Raw genomic sequence first — 21,060 nt, forward strand, 5'->3', positions numbered from 1 at the left:
TTTCTACACAAGAGTGCTTGATCTTAACCACTGAGTCATCCTGCCAATCCCAGACTTACTTATTTTGTAGTTAGTGTGCTAAGTGAAAGAACTGATTTCAATTAATAGCTATAGATTACATTCGAGAAAGTATGAGATGATAGTACTTGTTACTTTTGTGTGACTTGCAGAATTCCTGGATGAATAATTCAAGAAGGAAAGATTATTTTGGCACAAGATTTCAGTCAGTAGAACAGGGAGGACATGGGGGGTAGGTCCGTGGATTTTGCCAAGAGCACAAAGCAGTGGCTTCTTCACATGGCTGATGAATGGAAGTAAAAAGAGCAAGAGACAGGAACTAGGGATAAGTCTTATCTCTTATAGACCCATCCTCATAGCCTTGTAAAGGTAATATCACCTTCAACACAGGGCCACAGGCTAGGTGATAAATTCTCAGCATGGAGCTGTTGGGGCATTCCAACATTCAAATTTCAACAGTGACTTCATTATTCCACTAAAATATCAAATTTCAAGACTAAAGAGAAGGCTCAGTGGGCTATGAGCTAGGGCTCATAGGTTAAGATCATTTGCTTCTTTTGCAAAGGATGTGGGCTGTGTTTGCAGCACCCATATAAGGCAATTCACAATCACCTGTAACTACAGTTCCCAAGTCTGGTGCCCTCTTCTGGTCTCCATGGGTACCTGCACTTGCCAGCAGCCTCCTTGCAACATCCACTCATGGTAGACATACAATGAGTAGGTACACATACATAAATAAAGTATAAAACATAAAATAAAGTCCTTTAATTTTCATTCAATTGAGACAACTTTAGCGCTAAGCTCCCTCACATGAGGCTGACACTGTCCCATGAACTCACTTTAGACACTTCACCCACATTTTCCACACATTTTTGTTTTTAACATTCACATTTCTAAAACTGGAAAATGCCAGAGTCTTGGAATCATTCGCTGGCATACTAGTCACTGTTTACTCTAGCAATACTAGAAAAGGAAAGTTTAAAGGTGCTCCCCGGTGGAGAGGCTACAATGAAAACATCACAACAAAAACAGCAAATACTGCTTGGTCACACCAAAACAGAGCTATATTTTAAAGCTTATTTGGGAAACATTGGACACAGTTAATCTTACGCTTTGAATTCAGATTGAAGTTTCAAGGTTGTTCATAGAAATTCCCCTTGTCCTTTCAATTGAGTGTTCCATGAAAAAAAAATGTAGAAATTCTCACTACTGTCTTCGAAGTAGTTCTACAGGTGATTTATGTTTAACTCGGCAATTTTCCCACCCTTGAAGATTCATACACTAGACTCCCTCCCCTCATATAACCTTTAAAGAGATGGGGAAATATCTGCATATCCATCCTCTCCAGGATTTACATCATTTTCTAAACATTTGCGTACCAAGGAGACCATCACTCAAAATCCAAACAAGTAATTACAAAATGTAAAACTATATTTAAAAGGAGACAACCAACCTGAACCACTTGACACACTCAAACTCTGTTGCTGAGAATGTGGTCACGTCTGGGCTAAGGGGCTCAGCTAAAGAGTATGTCATAAAACAGCTAAATATGGGTTGGAGGCTCATTTTGCACTCTGAAATGGAATGTAGCCCCAAGAGAGTAAGCAGAAAGGGACTCGAGAAACCAGAGAGCAAGTCTCTGTAACTCCTCACTTCAACATAAATAATAAACCATTAAAAAGAGAAGCCTGGGGGTGCTCGAAAAACCGAAAGGGGAACAAAATGGAAAGTGGTGTACATGGTGCACAGCAGAGCACAGCAGAGCAAAGCTCTAACGGGACCTTTCCAGGGGACTCTCCAAGGTAAGTGAGAGCAGTGCTGCTCTCAGCTTTTACCTCAGCAGAAAGTTCCAGCAACAGACCAAATTGATCTCTGTGTTTATTTCTCCTAAACTATTTTTTTTAAATTATAGCCATGCCAACCTACCATTTTATACCTTTACAAACATTTAAGGAATCTTTTAAATCTCCCTAAGAAGATTTTGAGCTTCTTAAAGACAAGTAATGCATGTTTAGCGAAAACAACCCAGTTGGTAAAGTACGTGCCTAGAGAATATGAGGACCTGAGATCTCTACCTCTCAGCAGAAGCCAGGTGGATCCCTAGGGTTCAGTAGCCAGCCAGCCTACCTACCTTCCTTTTTCCAGGACTTTAAAGACACCCTGCCTCAAAACTAATACAGGGTAGGTGGCTCCTGAAGATCTGATCCTTGGGTTTTTCCTCTAATCTACACGTGCATGTGCACACATGTGTGCATACACATTCATACACATGAACATGCACATACCACCCCCCACAAACACACACTCATTTTGTTGTATCTCATTTTTCTCTATGGGACAAAACTAATTTCAGCTATACTAGACTTTTTACTTCCTTCCATAAGTAAATATAAACTGAATCATTAGGGTCTGAAGGACATACAAGAAGTTAAAAGACCAGGACACAGTGTGACCCCTTCATTGCTAAAATCCCAGTCACAACTTTATCCTTAGAGAAGTTTAAATTTCTGCTATTGAGTCCTCAGGCAGCTATTGAGACACACGTTGAGGACTTTATTAACTACTGCTTTGATGTCAGGCATAGTCTAATTCATCCAACAACCCGAAGTAAAAGAAATTCAAATAAGTGAAATATATGGATAAGTTATACATCATGCAGTCGTTATTTCCTCTCATTTTGTATCTACCCTCTTTTAGGTCATTCTTGAAACTCTCCCATATTAGGTATTTGCTTTGAACAAAACTGAGACCTTAAGTAATGAAGATGCATTTTTTTAGGTAGAGTTATCCTAAGCATAACTTTTGTCAGCTGTGGTAAGTTTATTTTAACTTAGCTACAGAGATATTTCTCCTTTGCATTTTTTGAGGACTGGCTGGTCTGTTCTGGCGAATTTCCAGAATAAATTTTACATCTTCCTTTTAAGTAGGGCAAGAGCTTGACATAAAAGTACAGTGGGAGTTGAAGGTATGCCTGGCAAAGGCAGCGCAGCAAAGGACTAGCTCCCTCAGTTGCTTCCATAGTGGTCAATATAAAGTCCATATCAGGCAGCAAGGCAAATATTCCTTGCGAAGTAGATACTGGACACATCTGAGCATGAATGGAGTTAAAGAGACTTATTATCATCATGCTTTTCTCTGGCATGAGTTCTCCTCTTTCCCTGCATTTTCCATGACATAAACAACCAAAGTTTAACCTTATTTGAGGGGAGAGGAAAGGTGAGCAAGGAAGGGGAAGAGAAAAAAGAGAATAGTGGGAGGGGAAAGGAAAAGAGAGAGAGAGAAAGAGAGAGACAGAGACAGAGAGACAGACAGACAGAGACAGAGAGAAAGAGAGGAAGGAAGGAAGGAAGGAAGGAAGGAAGGAAGGAAGGAAGGAAGGAAGGAAGGAAGGAAGGAAGGAAAAAAGGAAGAAAGGAAGGAAGGAAAAAACTCCATATAAAATTTCACTTCAGTTTATAATGGAGAGACATAAAAGACTTCAGAGTGCAGATTTTAGCAGAAAGCCCAACAAGAAACAAACGTGGAAACAACAACTCAAAGCTAACACTGAGACCATCACCATAGATTCTAGTTTGAAATGGTGAAATATGTTGTTGCATCAAAATAACCCCACTAAGTGAAGTTCGTTAATATAAATTACTACCTAGATGTATTTTTTCTGTAAGTTAATTACATGATTTGTTGCATATATTTTACCACACAACTTATTATTCATTTAAGAGCCTCTAAATATAATATTTCTCTCTCTTTTTAAAAGTAAAATGCGTTAGCACAGTAGACTGCTAATTGACAGGAGATTTAGGCTATATGATCATGAAACCAGGAGTTGGTGTCTTTGAAGTCATGAAAATTACTCTGTAAAAGGAATCTCATTTCCATTCAATTCTTTCAAATGACCCTTAATCACACAAAGATCAAAACATTTTAAAATCACAAATAAACATTTTAAAACCAAAAATGCTTCATGTTAAATCATTCCTTTTTAAAAACAGTCTTCATCTTGGCTTTAGCTGCCTTCTCCTCAGAGCATTTAGGTGTTTGGGAAGAGGTTAACTCCCATTAAAGGGTTTATTACATTTTTCTTTGTGTACAAAGAAGTATTATTTTAATACTGCTCTCAACTCTTTCTTTTTTTAACTTCAAATGTCTTTGAGTCTAAACTGACTGTCTTTACTGAAGCAGAGTTTGCTCTTTGACCATCTCTTTGGCATTCCATTATGGGCACCTGATGTTGCTAATTACAGGTCTGTCTCCTTACCACTTCCTCTGCTCTATGGCAAAGCAAGCATCAGATTGCCTGATTACAAACAGCACTAGTTAAAAATCCCCACATAGATCTTCACAGTAATTATCCAGGGCAAGTTGGGGCTGTGTTTTCTGTAGTCTTAAAGGAGTTACTCCTTGTCAGAATTTTTTCGTGAATAGCACAGTAGCATAATCCAATATCTGTAAGAACTTTTGATTCATTCAGTAATGCTTTGTAATATTATTTTTACTATATAATTTTCCAGTCTAAAAATCAAAATATTTAACATAAAAATAATAGGTCATAATCCCACAAAAATATCTTCAGAAAATAGGTACAGGATAGTGATTATTCATGATGCAAATGGATTGGTTATCTTGACTCTGGGCCAATAGATCTCCACAGGACAGCCTCATTCCATCTTCGCATTTCATATACACTCTCACATCTTGCCAGAGAGAAAAATAATAACTATCCCCTAGAGCAATAAATGATGCATAAAAATTGGGAAGTTAGTTTTTATTATCAATATCAACAAGTGAAGAACTGCGAAAAGTCTCTGGCAAATATCAGGAACTTCTGATTTGTGAACCTCCACAGCTCCCTGTTCTGTTACAGAAGACTAATTGGGGCACTGAGTTCAGCTGTGTTCAATGTTTTTGTATGTCATTATTTAGGGCTTGTTTCATATATCATAGAATCAAAATTCATCAGCGAACTCACTGTAGAATAGAAAATCCAATGGAAATGGCTCTCTAAAGTGAAGAAAGCTGACCTTTTGGTTAATTTATTCACTTTCCGTGGTTGTGGTATAATTTCTGAAATAATCAGCCTAAAGGAAGAAAAATTATTTTCACTCATGGTTTCCAAGGTTTCAGTCAATGGTCCGTTGGCCATGTTGGTATTTTGTGGTCTTTAACAAGGCAGTATAGAGTTGTTAGAAGTGCAGGGGTGGGTCAGACCTGATGGCCCATAATGACCAGGAAGAGAAGAGTACAGAAAAGAGAAAAGAGAATTCCCAGAACACATGGCCAGTAATTCAATAGGTCCTTTCTCTTAAACATTTTGTCACTTTCCAATACTAATGCTGGATGGGGATCTGTCTTCAGTATCTGGACACTAGAGATCCCCCACTAAAATCATTAGTACCTAATGTATGGTGGAAACGTACTCTTCGGTCTGTCTGGGTTTTCATCCAGAGATTCCCAGTTACTTCATTTCATCAAGGAACTCTTAAATCAAGAGGCAAAGAGAGAAGCTAATTCTACCAAAATGGGTAGTCAATAAAAAAGCCACACTTTTGTTATTTATGCAAAAACATGGATTTATTCAGTACCATTCAACGAAGGATATTATATACTACCCTTGTGTCAAATCCTGTGTCATGTGCTAAAGACAACAGGGTGATTAGGGACCATCTAATGTGTAGCTGGGAACGCAGAAAGAGAAGAGCAGTAAAGCTAAATGTGAGAAGACATTTTACTGACCTAGTTAAACTGAAATGAACAGTGTGTGAAACCTGGAGAACGGGGAATGAATGGCCAAGGAAGGGGTAAGACAGAATGGCTTTAAGCCATTTGTAACTTGCTACAAAGCCTGGGGTAGGTAGGTATGGGTGCTGTCCTACTGGGACCATAGATGTCTAACCTGAAGCAAGTGCCTGCTGAGGGAAGAATATAACCCTGTAGTTATAGAGTAGCTTGTCGGAGTTAAGTAAGACATAGAAGAACAAATTATCCTGCCAGCAATGTGAAGTTAGATCTTTATACAGGCAAGCATTTGAAGAGAAAGGGCTCTGCATATGGTGCTACATTTACCTGACATCATTCTGCAGGTCAGAGGGTAGTGGCCAAGAAATATCTTTGCTTCTCCACTTCAGTGAAATGGCTATATGTGACCATATTAAAGTAACATACGTCTTTCCTAATACAACAGCATTAAATATTTGAGTATATTTAAATTTTGCTAACATTAATTGTATGGGACTTTAAGAAATAATTTCTGGTTTCAATAACATAGCTTTCTGAATGGCTCCTCTACTCATTCAGTAAAATAATAGCAAATCATCTATTCTAGGAACTATAGGTAATGCTTACATCCATTAAAAAATGAAGCAAAAACCTTTAGCAATTGCATACTGACAATCTGTAAACCAGTTTAGTGTTTAAAACATCAACATTGAGAAGCTTGATTTTACCTTAAGGAGATGACACGTGCTGGAAGGAATCAAAAGTACAGGCTCATCACTTAGGCACTGTGTTTTTTACTCCTGAAAATCCTCCAAGAAAACTACTACAAATTAAATGCTATATGTAGTGATAAACAGCAGATAAACAGGCCAATCAATCATCAAAAACATTCCAGATTGCTTCTGCTGGATTCTTTCAACAGAATAAGATCTATGAAGATAAGAGTTTTTAAATATGTAGATGACACTTCTGATTATATAGAGTCCCTATAACTTTCCCTTTTCAAAAAGTAGATGTTTCTTAAAACATCATTTAGGGAAGTGGGGAAGGACAAAGTAGGGTTAAAAAAATAAATGACATTAAATTTTATGTTTGCATAACACAAACTCCAAAGAGATCTCTGCCTCCTAAGGGAGGAGTCTAATGTGGTGAATGTCGAGCCCTTGTTCACTATATTGTTTAATGTATCTATCACACTGTGGTTGCTGATGGTTCTAGAACTACCGTAGTTTGTGTTGTGCTCTTTGGTTATGCACTTATCAAGTGGACATATTTCGAAAAAAAATATAAAACAAAAGAACAAAAGTATGAGTAATGTTACAGTGAACCATAAAATACAATACTGGATAGTCTTTGGAACTGGGAAACGTCTCCTTTGCCCCTACTCTTCTCAAAATACAGTCATTATTCAACCAACCATAAATTTTCCCTTTATAACCACACACCAGAAATGTTTTTGCAAGCAGGACTATAATCTGTGCAAATATTCTTTTTCGTTCTTACAAAACACAAATTGTGGATGGATGCCTATGAGAAGCTGCAGTGCTCCATTGGTCTCTCCTTGGATCCATTTACAATATTTAATTCAATGAAGTGCAGACCAGATCCAATAATAACTAGACACCTCCCACCCACATACACGTACACGCTATACATGCAGGTACATTGAAGAGTTTGGGCAACTAATTAATTTCTTCTCTCTTTTTGGATTTTATCTTAATATATACCCTGAGCATATGAAGAACTCTGGCCTTGCTGGGAAATTCTAGCTTAATTAAATTTTGCTTTCATATTAGAATCAGTAAATGCTTTGCAATGTTAAAACTTTTGACATAATGAAAAAAGGTTAATTGTTTCAATTCCTTTAGAAAGAGTTTAAATATTAGACAAAAAGTAGAGTTCAATAATTAATTTTTCTTAGTCTTTAACCTCCATTTAACAAACACTTCAATGCATAGTTTAAAAAGAATAAAGGGTGTTTTTCACCTAAAGTTATCAAATGCTAGTTTAGCTGAAAAACGTTCTAGATTCAGAATTTGCTATTAAAAAAATGTCACTGGGGCTAGAGAGATAACTGAATGGATAAGAGCACTTCTAATTCTTATAGAGGACTAGGGCTTGTCTCCCAGGACCTACATGACGCACAAATGACTGGCATGCCAGTTCCGGGGATCATATCCCTTCTTCTGGCTTCCAGAGGCACATACACACACACACAGCAAACACTCATATACATAAGGTGTTCTTAAAAACTCACACTAAAGCAAATAATAATTTCCAAAGTACTTTAGCATAAAATGTATCATAATTTAGTATAGCTTTTGACTTTCAAAATGTGACAATTTCTTTTAAAAATGTTATCTTTAATAAAACATTACTGTTGGTCCATAAGCTGTCCCTCCATTTGATATTAATCCCAACTGAACACAGTCCAATGCCAAATGAAAACAGTTACATAGTGTAAATACTTATGATAATAAAATAGCAACAGCAATATCAAAGACCAAAGTGTACAAAGTGCCTGTCTAGTGCCAAGACCTGTCCTTAGCTCTTCACTTTGAATAACCCCATTCCTCCCTACAGTTCTACGACATCGATACTACAATTATTCTTATATTTTGCTCCCAATGTGAAGTGAAACTAAGATTTTTTACTGGTACATGATTGCCTGACACAAGGTTCAGCACACTTTACTCATTTTTGCCAAGGGACTCACAGACATAATGGCAGGGTTTCCAATACCAGTTGTCACAGGATACCCACTGTTCATATATATGAATATTTAAATAAATTGTTATGTTTTATAGTTTTGTTCAACTTGAAAATTATCAGACCCAAACACTCAGATGCAGGCTACATTCCCAGGTGTGCACAGACATACGAACAGTATGATTTTAATTTCCTGGTAGTCAAGAAAAGAGACAGAAGGAGAGAGAGAGAAAAAAAAGGGTTTGAGAAATAAAGCCATCTACTTATGTGAATGCAGTCATGATAAGTCTCAGAGTGGACATGAACTATTTTCAGAAAAGCCTTACAAGCATAAATTAACACATTTAAGTGGGAATGTGTTTACTCCATTCCTTGAAAAATGTAGTCATACCAAAAGGGGTGCATTCTTTTCAAACTGCCCAAGACAGCAAGTCTATTACAGAGCACAAAATTATTTTCAAAAAAAAATTGCTCTAAACTAATGTAATAACTGTCCAATTTCAATCAATCTACAATCATCTTGTTATATTTTCAACATAATTTAATTTCATGATACAAGCTTGTAGATGGGTACATATTTATTATGCAGCCAAATACAATGACATTCTCTTTTCATTTCACAATAGAATTAAATTTCAAGCACTACAAAAGAAAAAAATGTATGGAAATAACCATTATAAAAGATGTTTTAGTCTTTAAAAATAGGTAGAAATTTAAAAATCAAAGTTCACTTGTTTGGAGTGAGACATGTTCCCATCTGTTATTAATGCCTGTGTTATGCACTAAAGACAAGATTATTCACCAAGGCCTTCATATAATATGTCAGTAAATGGGATTTTGGTTAGTAATTTAATTTCATAAACTCTGACCATGGAAGCTCACAATTCATTCAAAATGAACATTTACAGTGTCCTGGGATGAATTAAAACAGTTAGTGACACTAAAGGGAACTTCTTGATTTCATTAAGAGATGCTTGTGTAAGAATATATTCACACAAAAGGAGAAATCTCTGCTTTTGTTAAAGAGTAGGCTTTTTCTTTTTTGCTATCATTCTTTTCAAGAAAAACAGGGACATATAAGGCTTAAAAAATGCTCACTTAATTTCAAGGTAGAAATAAGTAAAAGTTGTAATATTTGCTTAGAGAACTCAGAACCCCAACGGCAAGAAAATATGATAAGAATTTCAATGAGCGTTATGAAGATGCTCAGGAAGCTTATGCACATGTGATGGGGTCATGTGCTGACTTGGGCTCCGCCCTCTAGACTTATGCTGGGTTTTGCTAATGGCCTGATAATGAGGAAGGGGGAGGAGGTTTGGGAGGTTTCCTAGTGCTTTAGAGTGGTGTGAGCATGACAGCCGCTGATTAATTACTGCCCAGGTTTCTGCTCACACTAGATGACTGAGCAGCCATGTTCAGCACCACAATGGTGTCACGCTTACAGAACACTGGCTTACAGCCTACTCTCAGACGACTTACAAGAGATTGCAGAGTCTATAACAATCAACCGTATCCAAGTTTTGCCTAAAATTTTCTAAAAGTGAGAAATATCTTTAAGGAATTCGGTGGGGGCCTGAAATGAGCATTTCCACCTTCACTTTCATTGCAGACAGCACATACATATTGCATAGCTTCTAAAATATTGCCCCAGGGATCATTTATAAATATTAGCGTGTTAAATTATACCTGTGCTTTCGTGCGATTCTCTTCCAGACCCTCACTCGCCTCCCCACTTACACACACAACCGTTTGTGGATGGACTTCCTGTGGTTTCAAAGTATATGGAAAAATAAACATTGTAGCTAATAGCAGGAAAAAAATCTCTTTAAGTGAACTTCTCAGGGCACCTTATGTGAACGCAGGCTCCTATGGAAACAGCTCCTTTAGAATGTCAGCTTAAACTACTCCAGATGATTTCTTTCAAAGCCTCCAGTTTAAAGCCATCACGGCCACATATTATCTCCTTGTTACAGAGACTGCTACTTTTGTTTCATCACAAACCTCTGCCTCCTTAACAGCAGTCCCCCTACTACTATCAGATGGCATTTGTTTTACTTAATGTACATAGGTTTAGAAAGGCAATACAGAACTGCTATTACTGCATTCTATGAAAACATGCCAGCATACATTTAGCTGACACGGCATCAGCTGGTATTTAAACTGGGCTTAGCTAATGGACTTTTAATGTCAGCGGGGTTATGTGCAGTTACTGGCTATTAGCAGAAATGGTTCCTTCCTATAAAAATCACTTTTCCTCAAGTGTGTTGTTTGAACATTCCTTTCCCTAACTTAGTGACTGTCACTGAATGCTAAATAAACCCAAGGACTCTGGAGTCTGTTATCTTTAAGATCCTCGTTTTAAATTTGCAATTCAGCATTAAACAGGCAACCTTTCCCATTAACTTTTAGACTGGTAATCACAAAACTTTGTGAGGAATAATAGTTCTTTTGTCATTTTTCACAGTATCCTACATGTTTTGCTCTGAAAACCCCATGTCAACCGTGAAGAATGTATGCATAATGGAATGTTGAACATAGTCATCTGAATTCTAGAATTTGTGGACTTTTTAAATGCCAGTTCAATACTGTCATATATATAACAGCCCAGCTGACTTTGCCTTCAGTGGGCCCATGTATAAGATCACTTCATGGATGGCACTTCCAGAACAACCCTGACTCTCTTAGAGAAGTCAGAAAGATTCAGGGCACTGTGCAAGAGTTGTTCCCCCTGCCTGCTTGAAAATAGATATTCTACTGGGCATAAGCATTCAAATGTAGTCAGTGAATGAGAGCCCATCATAAGTCTATGGGGGAAAACATCAGAAGTTCTGCATCTGTTTGCCATAGGCCACAGAGAGTAGACCTCACTTGGTATCAGGAGACAACTTGTGGCTAACAGATGAGACAGGTATGTCTCTGCACCACACAATGAAATGACTCAGCAATCTGCCAAGGCAACATTTTGCACCCCATTATTTCCTAGCTGACTTCCTCACAACCGGTCATGCAATTGGGAGCCAGGCTGTGGATGCTGAGCTCCTTCTCTTCCAGAGATGGCCTCAACAGCTTCAGTCATGCAAAGGGAAGCCAAAGTAAAATGTGTTTTTTTTATTAGGAAATTTGTGATAAAATCTGAGTTGCTAGTTCATAATCAACTTCAGAAATGAGCTTTATATGTAAAAATAAAGCATCTATTAGACAGGTTTGTTTTCTCTTTGAAAATAAATGTTTTCTTCTAAAATATCAAAAGATACTAAAGATACACAATACACATCATATTGCTACACATACACTCTCACACACATACACGTTCATAGGAGATTATCAAACTGTATTTATCTACTCCTCGTAATTTATTCATTTCATTAAAATTTCTGTTTGGAAATATCATCCTAGAAAAATTACAATTATTTAATTCATTAAAAATAGCATACATGTCTTTCATTTGATTTATAATAAATTCAGCAAAACAACCCCTCCCATTTGCAACTGGGAAGGCAAACCTACAGCTGAAAATTTTCCCAGCCATCTTTCCAGTTTTCTCAATCATGTGATTGCAAGGAAACGGTAACAGTTTCACTATAGTCCTTTTTATTATTTATAGAGAGATACATGTGTGTAGTAGTGGTATAAAAATAAAGATATTATTCAGCATGGAAAGGCAGACAGTGATAACACTTTCCAAATGCACTGTAATTCTATTAAGTCAGTTCCACTTAAGCAAAGTCATTTTTAGGGACAATTGTCCCTAAGAATTTCCATATAATTTGAGTATCATGCTATCGGATTTCTTCCAAGCAGGTGAGTCTTCGGAAACAACAGGGTATTGTTGTCAGTGGCAATGTTTAACAAGGTAGCTCCAGATTAAGTGACGCATTTCCAAAAAAAAAAAAAAAATCACCGGTGGGTCTCAGATTAGCACTCATCTAATTCCCAGTCAAGCACATCTTGCTCAAAAAGGTACATGAAAAATCCAGATACAACTTCTTAACAAACACAGCCATTGAAAACACTTTGGAAAGCCATTGTCAGTTGGAGAAAGACAACATGATTTGTATGTAAGCTTTATATCATTAACTTCTTCTAGATTATGAGGAGAAATCAATCTTACTTAGGCCTCTAGTTCAGACTGAACTAATAATGAATCATAAAAACAAACAAACGAAAAGATTCCCCTCCACTCCTGAAAGCAGTCACAGAGTGGAGTTTCTGTTTTTCAAGGTGAAGGCCCTGTGTGTGAAGAGGGGGCAAGTGTCAGCTTCCTTCAGTCCTTGGGTTGAGGCTCTAAGTCAATTTAAGTCACAGTTTCTCATCATTTTAGGGATCCAGAATAAAGAAGATTGCAAAGAAAAGGAGAGGCGATGTCGTTGTTGTTTTATTTATAGTGATACAGCATAACTACTTGCTAAACTGGAGACTTCCCACTGAGTGGCCACAATGTGCACATTTTGCAGTCTTTACTCCAATGAGATACAATATATCACTTTTCTTTTGACCGAAATCCAAAATGAGTACAATCTCAGAGTTATCAGAATTTACTCCTCTTTCCTATCTTCCAGTTTTTGTTAAGGTGGTAATTTGGGGTTTGTTTGGCTTAGATTAGAGATAACAGAGATCTCAAAACCCACAAAATAGATAGCAGTCCTATGGTCACCGTCATTTTTAGGTTCTTTCAAAATAAATGGACCATCTGCTTAATTTCAAAGGAGTTAGTTTTTCAGAAGGACTCCTTCAGTTCATGGCATTAAAAATAATTAATTCATTATTTATGTACAAGTAACAAACTTGTAAACATATAGGAAGTAGAATGATCAAAAACTCCTTCCTTTAATTTTAATCTTATTTTTGAATTTTCTTTACTAATGATTAGAAATGTGTTGTGTCATACAGCCTAACAGAATATATAAAACTTCTGTTAATTTTACATGATAATTTTATCTCAAGGTTTTTACTTCAAAACTTTTATATTATTATCTTGTAATATTTTTGTAATTTCTATACACACTGTGTAGAAATGAACTGCGAGAAGCAAAGGCCAACATTTATGTTCCTGGACATAGTTTAATAAGTGGACTTCAGAAACTTTTTAGTATATAAGCACCAACCTATTTTTTATTTTAGTTAACTTTCCTATATAAGACTTTTCAATGAGGGAAAAAATAGTAACACAATGAATTATACTTAAGTTTGAGTTGTCCACAATTAAATAATCAATTAAAACTCTGAGAAATTCTAACACTCATCAATAAGCCTGTTAAATGTGATGAAGGAGTTTCTGTTTAGCATCCATAACTGGACAAAAAGTATGTGCTTGTCTTCCAAGACCTTTTTACTGCTCTCATAATTGCTGAGAAATGAAACTAGCCACAGGAGCTGCATGACACAATGATTAATGAAAGTAAAGCCCCCTATTCTCATAACATTTAAAACAAATAAGGCATGGAACTTTGGAGTTAAATTTGGTTAATCAATATCATATGTTAATAGGATTATGCTATCCCTCGTATTTGAAAGAAGAACTCCAATTGGCATGCCAATATAATGAAGGTTCACCTTGTTCCCCTTTTCTTCCATGGGAAAGTAAGACTCGCTCTGTGGATTAATTAGCAGAGGGTATTCCCCAAACATTGTAGTTTTCATATGTTATGCTTCACTTTGCAACACAAAGCACTTTTGAGGTACTGTTCATTGCTAATAAAAGGTATACTGATGTAAGGACAAAATCTGCAGGTTAGGCACTTTCAAAGTTGTAGCTGACTTTCTAGATTATAACTTCGGTTTAATTGATGTCACAGGGCTTCAGTACTGTGTGGAGGTCTGTTTAAGTGCCTTAATCCTAGTACATTCTTTTGTGTATTTCAGAACTTCACTGTATAATTCTGTGGGGGCAGTAGTGCGCAGAATGGGAGAAAGGCCACATTTCATATTCAAGCCAACACTTTTAAATGAATTCTCAAATTATGGCTTGATATTTTCTAATTTTTCTAATTATAAAGAGTATAATCACTTGAGACACATTTTAAACTTTCGTAAAAAAGTATTTTGGCATATACAAACTGCTAGAGTGGATACACACATTCGCTACTTCTGATTCTGTGAGTTCACGGAGATACTTGCACAAAATAATTTGTTTCAAAACATTGTAAATTTTAAGACAAAATACAAGAGAAAATATAGGCTACGTTTTTTTAAAAAAATTACAAATAAGAATATGGCAGCATTTCAAAATTACTTGTGAAAATGAACTTCAACCCAGCAGTACAAAACTGTCACTGAGTTTGTATTTAAAATATCCTGGAACTGACATTCTATATAAAAGTTCTCAGATTCATGGAGTCCTCCTTCACAAATACAAACAGCAATAAATACAAGCAAGCAGAAAAATAAAGGAATCCAAGCAGAGATGCAGGAAGTTGTTGATTAAGAGACAGAGAGAGATGGTAATTGAAAGAGAGAGAGAGAGAGATAAAGAGGGAAGAGAGAGAACAGAGTGAAGATAAGGTATTTGAGGTTAAGTGCAGAACTTCACTATCAATAATTTAAAACACAATGACAGTTTTGCAGGAGAAATGAGTTTGTCTTAACTATAAGTAAAATAAACATTAAGGTCCCTTGAAATCTTTAGCTTTATCTTCAAAGTTGGTCAGAGAGTGACATGAAAAGAGATACCAATGACTTTATTGTTTATAATGTTCACTACAATTGAAGTACTGGGACATTTTGTCTCACTTTTTTCTGGTGTTTTACTAAGTTGGAAGGCTTAGTAAAAGGGATTACAATACTTCCTGAGAGCTATCTACTACTCTAGTTGGTTTACATTTATTAATTCAACCCTAGTATGACTACAGCATACATTTTCTCATCTTCCATGTGAGGAAACTAAGGCACTGCAAAGTTAAATAACTTAAGCATGGACATGTAGCTTATGAGGCGTTGGGCTAACAGAAAGAGCAGGCATACAGCATGAGCAGTTCTTGGCCTGTACCTCCCCAAAGTCATAAAAAAGTCACTGACTCCAAGTAAATAGGAATGAGGCTACAGCCTCATGGCATAACCCTTGCCTAGCACAACGTGTCCAGGGACCTAGATTCAATCCTCATTATCAAGAAGTGGGTGGATCTGAATATAAGTAATACTTTTGATAAACTTGAAGAAAATCCCACTTCCAACATAGACATAGTGGTGCACAGTTGTAATTCCAGTGATGGGATCAGGTGGGGACAGAGGTGTGTGGCTCATGAGTTACCAGCCAGTGCCAAAGAGGAGGAAGAATGAATGAGAGTATATGTCTGGACAGGCTCAAGTGTCCCCTCCCTGCTACTGGCAACCAAATCATTACCATTAATCCTCTATGTATAAAAATGTTAGACTTGTCCCCACTGTCACTAATGGAAGAAAGTTGGCCTCTTTGAGGCAAGGAACATATCTGAACCCAGTGTTATAACTCAGAAATTAATATGCTATGCTGACAGGTCTGTCTTGAGGTTGAAGACAGTATATTCAAGTCTAAGACTCCAACAAGAAACACAGTCTGGGACATAATACCAGTGTACCACAGTAGTTTATTAGGAAAATCACTTCTAATACACACTCCATTCAAATGAATGTGCAGGAAATGGAAACAGATTTGATTTTAAGTGCCTCAGACACAAGGGTCAACTACATGTGATCTAGGCTGAAACCTCAAGACTGGAGTCTAGGCTCAACTTCTACCTACAGCATCTTCCAGAAATGGTTAGAAATCCAGAAATCCCCAGTGCTTCTCCTGAGAGTGACTCCCTCTGCTGCTCCAGCAAAGCTATGACCTAAATCAGAAACGTGCTATTTGCAGTTAAGGCCTAATGAAGCACATTCTCCCCCAATCATGCTAATAGGAGGTATACTGCACGCATTAGAGGATGGTTATATTTACGTCTCAACAATAAATAAGCCAAGAAAGTGAGGCTAGTACATCTCATGCCTCCATTATATCCTTAGGAGAGTTGTTTGCATATATTGGTATGAATTCTGATGATGATCTGTTCCCAAGGTGCAATGATAGACACTTTAAATGATCCTTCCCTGCTTAACTAGGATGTTTATTATAATGTAATGATTTCTTTTCTTTGTTTTATTGACAAAGTCTGGCTTTGTTGTACAGAATAGCTTTGAACTTATGTTCCTCATGCCTCAGCCTCCTTCAGTAGGAGTCTTATAGGAGTATACCACCACACTCCTTGTTTTGTTTTTTAAAGCAGGTACTTGGAAAGTTTGTTCTCTGAAGGCTTTTTATCACTAAGTTAGAATGCACAGGATTACCTGCCGAACAAAGGCCAATTTGCCTATTTTCACTTATTGTAGATCCCCAAAGAGAATGCATGAATTTGTCCTCCCAACTGAGCAGTACATGAGAGAATAATAATCAAATTCATCAGTAACACAGCAACATACATAAAGTCCTGAAAGTATGATTTCCTTCTCTCCAAGAGAAGTGTGTTACTTGTTTTCTGAACACACTATAAATTAATGCAATGTGAATTATCTTTGTCTTGTCCTTGGCAATTTTCTGGTCTTAATTTGAAGGTGTTAGCACACATAATGCTAGTTGGTGGCAGATAAAAGAGGAATTATAATGCGTAAGGGTGGAGTGATAGAAGACAATAATTCATGAACACCTCTCTCTCTCTCTCTCTCTCTCTCTCTCTCTTTCTCTCTCTCTCTCCCCTCTTTCTAGTAAAAATCTTTCATTATTGGAAGTCAGGAGCCCTGAAAATTCCCTGGAGTGAAGGTTTCCCAGAAATCTTCAATGAAACAATTAGAGCCCATGCAGAGAGGGGAACGTTGTTGCCTACAGCTTAGAGAATTTCCCAAGGACCTGGTTAAAATGACTGCTGTCTGTCTTTAAACCACAATTGCAAAACTCATTCACTCACAAATGATACTCTCTCTGTTCTATCTTAAGCACTGTTTCCCCCCCCCCCAGACTGTTTTCAACTGGACACATATTTATTTTCAAAAGCTTCTCATTTTCACAGTACTGCTCCAACAGATTAAAACCCTTCACATTGCAAAGTACTTAATGAATGTCCCTGTTCTAATTGCATTGGTGCTTGCATTCATAAAAATAGTCCACTGGGGTCATTAAGGTATCAGAACGAGCAAATGGCACCTTGAGGGTATCTGTGGGAGCGCTAATGCAAAATAAAGAGAAAGGATACAGGGGAGGAGATGGGAGCCTGCCTCCCAGACCGTCCTACAGTGAATGACTTGAGAAGAAAGTGTTAACAGCAGGTCAGTAGTAAACAGGCCTGGCTAATGAGTAGCAGCCACAGGGACAGTAGCTGATAGCAGATTTCTGTGCTTTACACTTCCTTTGATGTAGCACAGATAACACAGGAAGAGCTGGTGGTCTGGAACATGGAGGATAACAAAGATAAAAGTAGGAATCCTGCCTCTCAGACCATGTGATTTGAAGGAGAAATGTTATTCTCCCTGAACTAAAGTAAATGGAGAAAAACCACACCAAGAAACACACACACCCTGCCGAACCTGCTTTTCTTTTGCTGTCTAAGATCAGAATTAATCCTCAGTCTTTGCCTTGTCTGGAGCAGAGGAAGAAAACGTGCAAGAGGCAAAGAGAATCCGGGGTTCCTTTTCTTTTAGGCTCTGCTCCCTTCTTTCAATATTAATCCACTTACAGGCCCCCATTTGATTATCTCTATCGATCCTTCTCCTACCCAGTCTTTTTAATTTGACTGTTGTAAGCTCTCCGCAGGGATCCTGCCTCCTTTTGGCATCTTTGGGGACTTTAACTTGCCTGCTCCCAAACCATTTCTTACTCTGCCCCTCAACCCCAATGGCTTAGTCCTTTGTGCACCCAGTAATGACACGGGTTTCCAGCAGGAGTCACATAGCTGTTGCCAGAACTGTTCCTCAGGTTGCTCACTTAGGCTTCCTAAGGTCCTCTTCTAAGCATTCCTGGCCAGTGTCCTGAGAACTTCTGATCAATTTCAAGAAATACGGGCTTTCCAACACAGAGTTCCTTAAAAATGGTCAGATGTGCTCTGGGGGTGTGCAGAGCTGACCCTCAAGAATGGGAGAGTCATTCCAAAAAGGAAGGAAGGATTTATGAGCATAGCCACTTAGCAATGTAGCAGAGAGAAAAAAAAAAACCACATTCTTCTTAAGTAGCTGTCTCTGATTCACACTGCCTTGCTAATGATACCTCTTTCAGGAGCGAGCACCAGACTTGCCTGGCCTCCGGGCTGCCTTCTGCATGCATCACCCCCTTCCTGCACCAGGGTATTGAGATTTTAGGAGATGAAGTCTGCAGTTGGGAAAAACCAGTCTAGGAGCATCACTTGAGGAGTCCGGGTTACAACTTGGCCTCCCCATCTCTCCAAATTCATAAAAGAAGAGGAACAAACCAGACGTGTGTGTGTGTGTGTGTGTGTGTGTGTGTGTGTGTGTGTGTATACAGGAAGGTCTCTGAACTGCTTTTCAGTTGCAGCCTCTTTCAAAGTGATATCGCCTCCTGGCTATAGGCATAAAATAAATAAATAAATACTTTTTTTTTTTTTAAGTGGATGAAGGATTCCGGTGGGAACTGGGCTTGGATGAGATGCCTAGGTGACAGGAGATAAGCCAGAAAGCTCTCTGCCTTGCTTTTACCCACTTTCCAGACCGAAACGCTGGAAACTGCACCAACTCAAACTCTCTGAGCAAGAAGGGACGCTCCCTTTCCCCCACACACACCAAAAGATGACCCTCAGTCTAGGTGCCTCCCCTCCGCCTTTACACATTTCCAACTCTGAATAACTGCCCTCCTAATTCGGCTTTGCTCAGGGCGCCACACTCTTACTTCAAGGCTTACATGCATTAAAATGTCAGCTATAAACTGGTTAGCAGTGCCCCTTCTTCAGGGAGTTGCAGACTTGGCTTGAACAACTAGAGTCCCCCACCATGGGCTGTGGGTATGAAGTTTTTCAAGGTTCGCCTGGCGGGAGGGGTACACGGAGAGATTGCCAGTGGAGAGACAGTTACATCCGAAGCCTGTCCTTTCTGGGCGAACCGAGCGTCTCCATAACGCCCCCACCAGCAGTCTGAGGGCACCAGCGCCCAAAGGTCCTAGACACATTTCCTTAGCTGAGATGGGAGAAGATCCAAGCAAGCCCAGTCACCGCACACCGCGGGAAGTCTCTGCACACCACGCATATCGGGGCGCATGTCTGGCACACCACACCGCCACTATCCAGTGCCTTTGGAAACCTCCATGTGTACAGTATGCAACAACGTGCGCGTGTGGGGCTGAAAGTGCAAAAGACACTCCAGAATCCCACAGGCACAGAGGCGGCGGCGGCCACACTTTCATACCCCGGGTCCATCCTCATCCGGAGCTAATACTGAAAACCAGGTTTCATAACTAGTTGGGAAAGTGGAATTTAAAGTGGTTTCCACTGAGGGCAATCAGGCAGATGAAGAAGCTAGGATCACCGGGGAGACGGAGAGGCAGAAAAGAGGCAAGGCAGAAGCAAAGGGAGGTGACCGCCGCGCCCTGTGGACCCCCTTACCTTGAGCGGCCGAACCGGTGCCACTGGCGCTGAGCAGGGCCAGGGCAGGTAACACAAGCATCTGCAGCAAGTATCCTAGTCCCAGTCCGCAGCGGGCCGCTGTCGCCCGCAGACCTTTCCTCATCGTCGGCAGAGGTGTGCGGGGAAGGGGAAAGCCACCAAGAGACACGCGAACAGCAGAGAGCCCCGCCGGGCAAGAGGCAGAATCCGGCCACCGCCAGGCAGTCCTGAGAAATAACAGCAACCCGAGCGCCACACTCCACTTTCTCCAAGGGCAGGGGCCAAAGGGGGTGGAGAAGAGCCTCCGAGGAGGAGTTTGAAGGTCCCTCGTCCTCTGCGCCTAGCCACTGACGTCTCCCGCCTGCGAGTGCTCTGCCCCCACTCGGGAAATGCTGGGAGGCGCAGCGCGGCCAGCACGGCCGCTCCCGCAGTTCCACCGCCAGCGGAGCGGGCGCTGCTCTCGGGTCCCCGCGCCCGCGGGGATCGCACAGACGCCGTGGAGGGGAGGTGGCGAGAGTGGGAGGAGATGCGAGCGGGCGAGGCGCTCCTGGCTCCTATCCTGGCGCTCCTGTGCAGGAGAGAGACGCCCCGGCTGCCGCCCGCCCACCAACGGTCCGGCGACAGTCGCCTCCTGAAGTGGGGCGAGAGGGGGTCCTGGGAGGCGCTCGCAGAGGAGGAGTGGAGGGCGCGGCCCCACTCCGCGTGGGGGGGGGGGGGCGGGAGGCGGCGGCGGGAGCGCGCTCGCCCGCCTTATGTAAGCGAGGATGGAGTGAGATCCACGCCCCGCGTGGAAGGTGGAGTCCGCCGGGTTCACTTGATCACTCGCTCCAGCGCTGACAAGGGACACCTGGAAGCTGAGGCTAGCACGGCCAGGGCAGCGCAGCCTCCCGCCGGGCGCCAGACTCCTGCTCCGCCAGCGCTGCGGGCGCGCCTCAGGCCACTTGGCCCCGTCCAGCGGAGCTCAGCCCACCGCCTGGCAGTGTCCCCGAGCCGGCCAAGCCTCAGCCAGACGCCCCAGGACTGCACTCGCGCTAGGATTTGGGGAGTTGCGCTTGATTAAGCCGGAGGC

At 40.0% G+C, this 21,060-nt stretch overlaps 1 protein-coding gene across 2 annotated transcripts in view; it reads right to left on the bottom strand.

Annotated features, from left to right (window-relative positions):
- Unc5c (unc-5 netrin receptor C) overlaps positions 1–20,545 on the bottom strand; it is a 339,268-nt gene extending 318,723 nt beyond the window's left edge. Inside the window, exon 1 of one of the 2 annotated variants that reach the window (XM_048456914.3) lies at positions 19,992–20,545. In XM_048456914.3, coding sequence (XP_048312871.1) covers positions 19,992–20,115 — 124 coding nt within the window. In that variant the 5' untranslated portion in view covers positions 20,116–20,545. The remainder of the gene's footprint in view (positions 1–19,991) is intronic. The other variant, XM_048456915.3, reaches the window with a different exon arrangement.
- Positions 20,546–21,060: the final 515 nt, after the last annotated feature.

Source organism: Myodes glareolus, chromosome 17 (genome assembly GCF_982192425.1).
Source record: "Myodes glareolus chromosome 17, mMyoGla1.1, whole genome shotgun sequence".
NCBI classification, from domain to species: Eukaryota; Metazoa; Chordata; class Mammalia; order Rodentia; family Cricetidae; genus Myodes; species Myodes glareolus.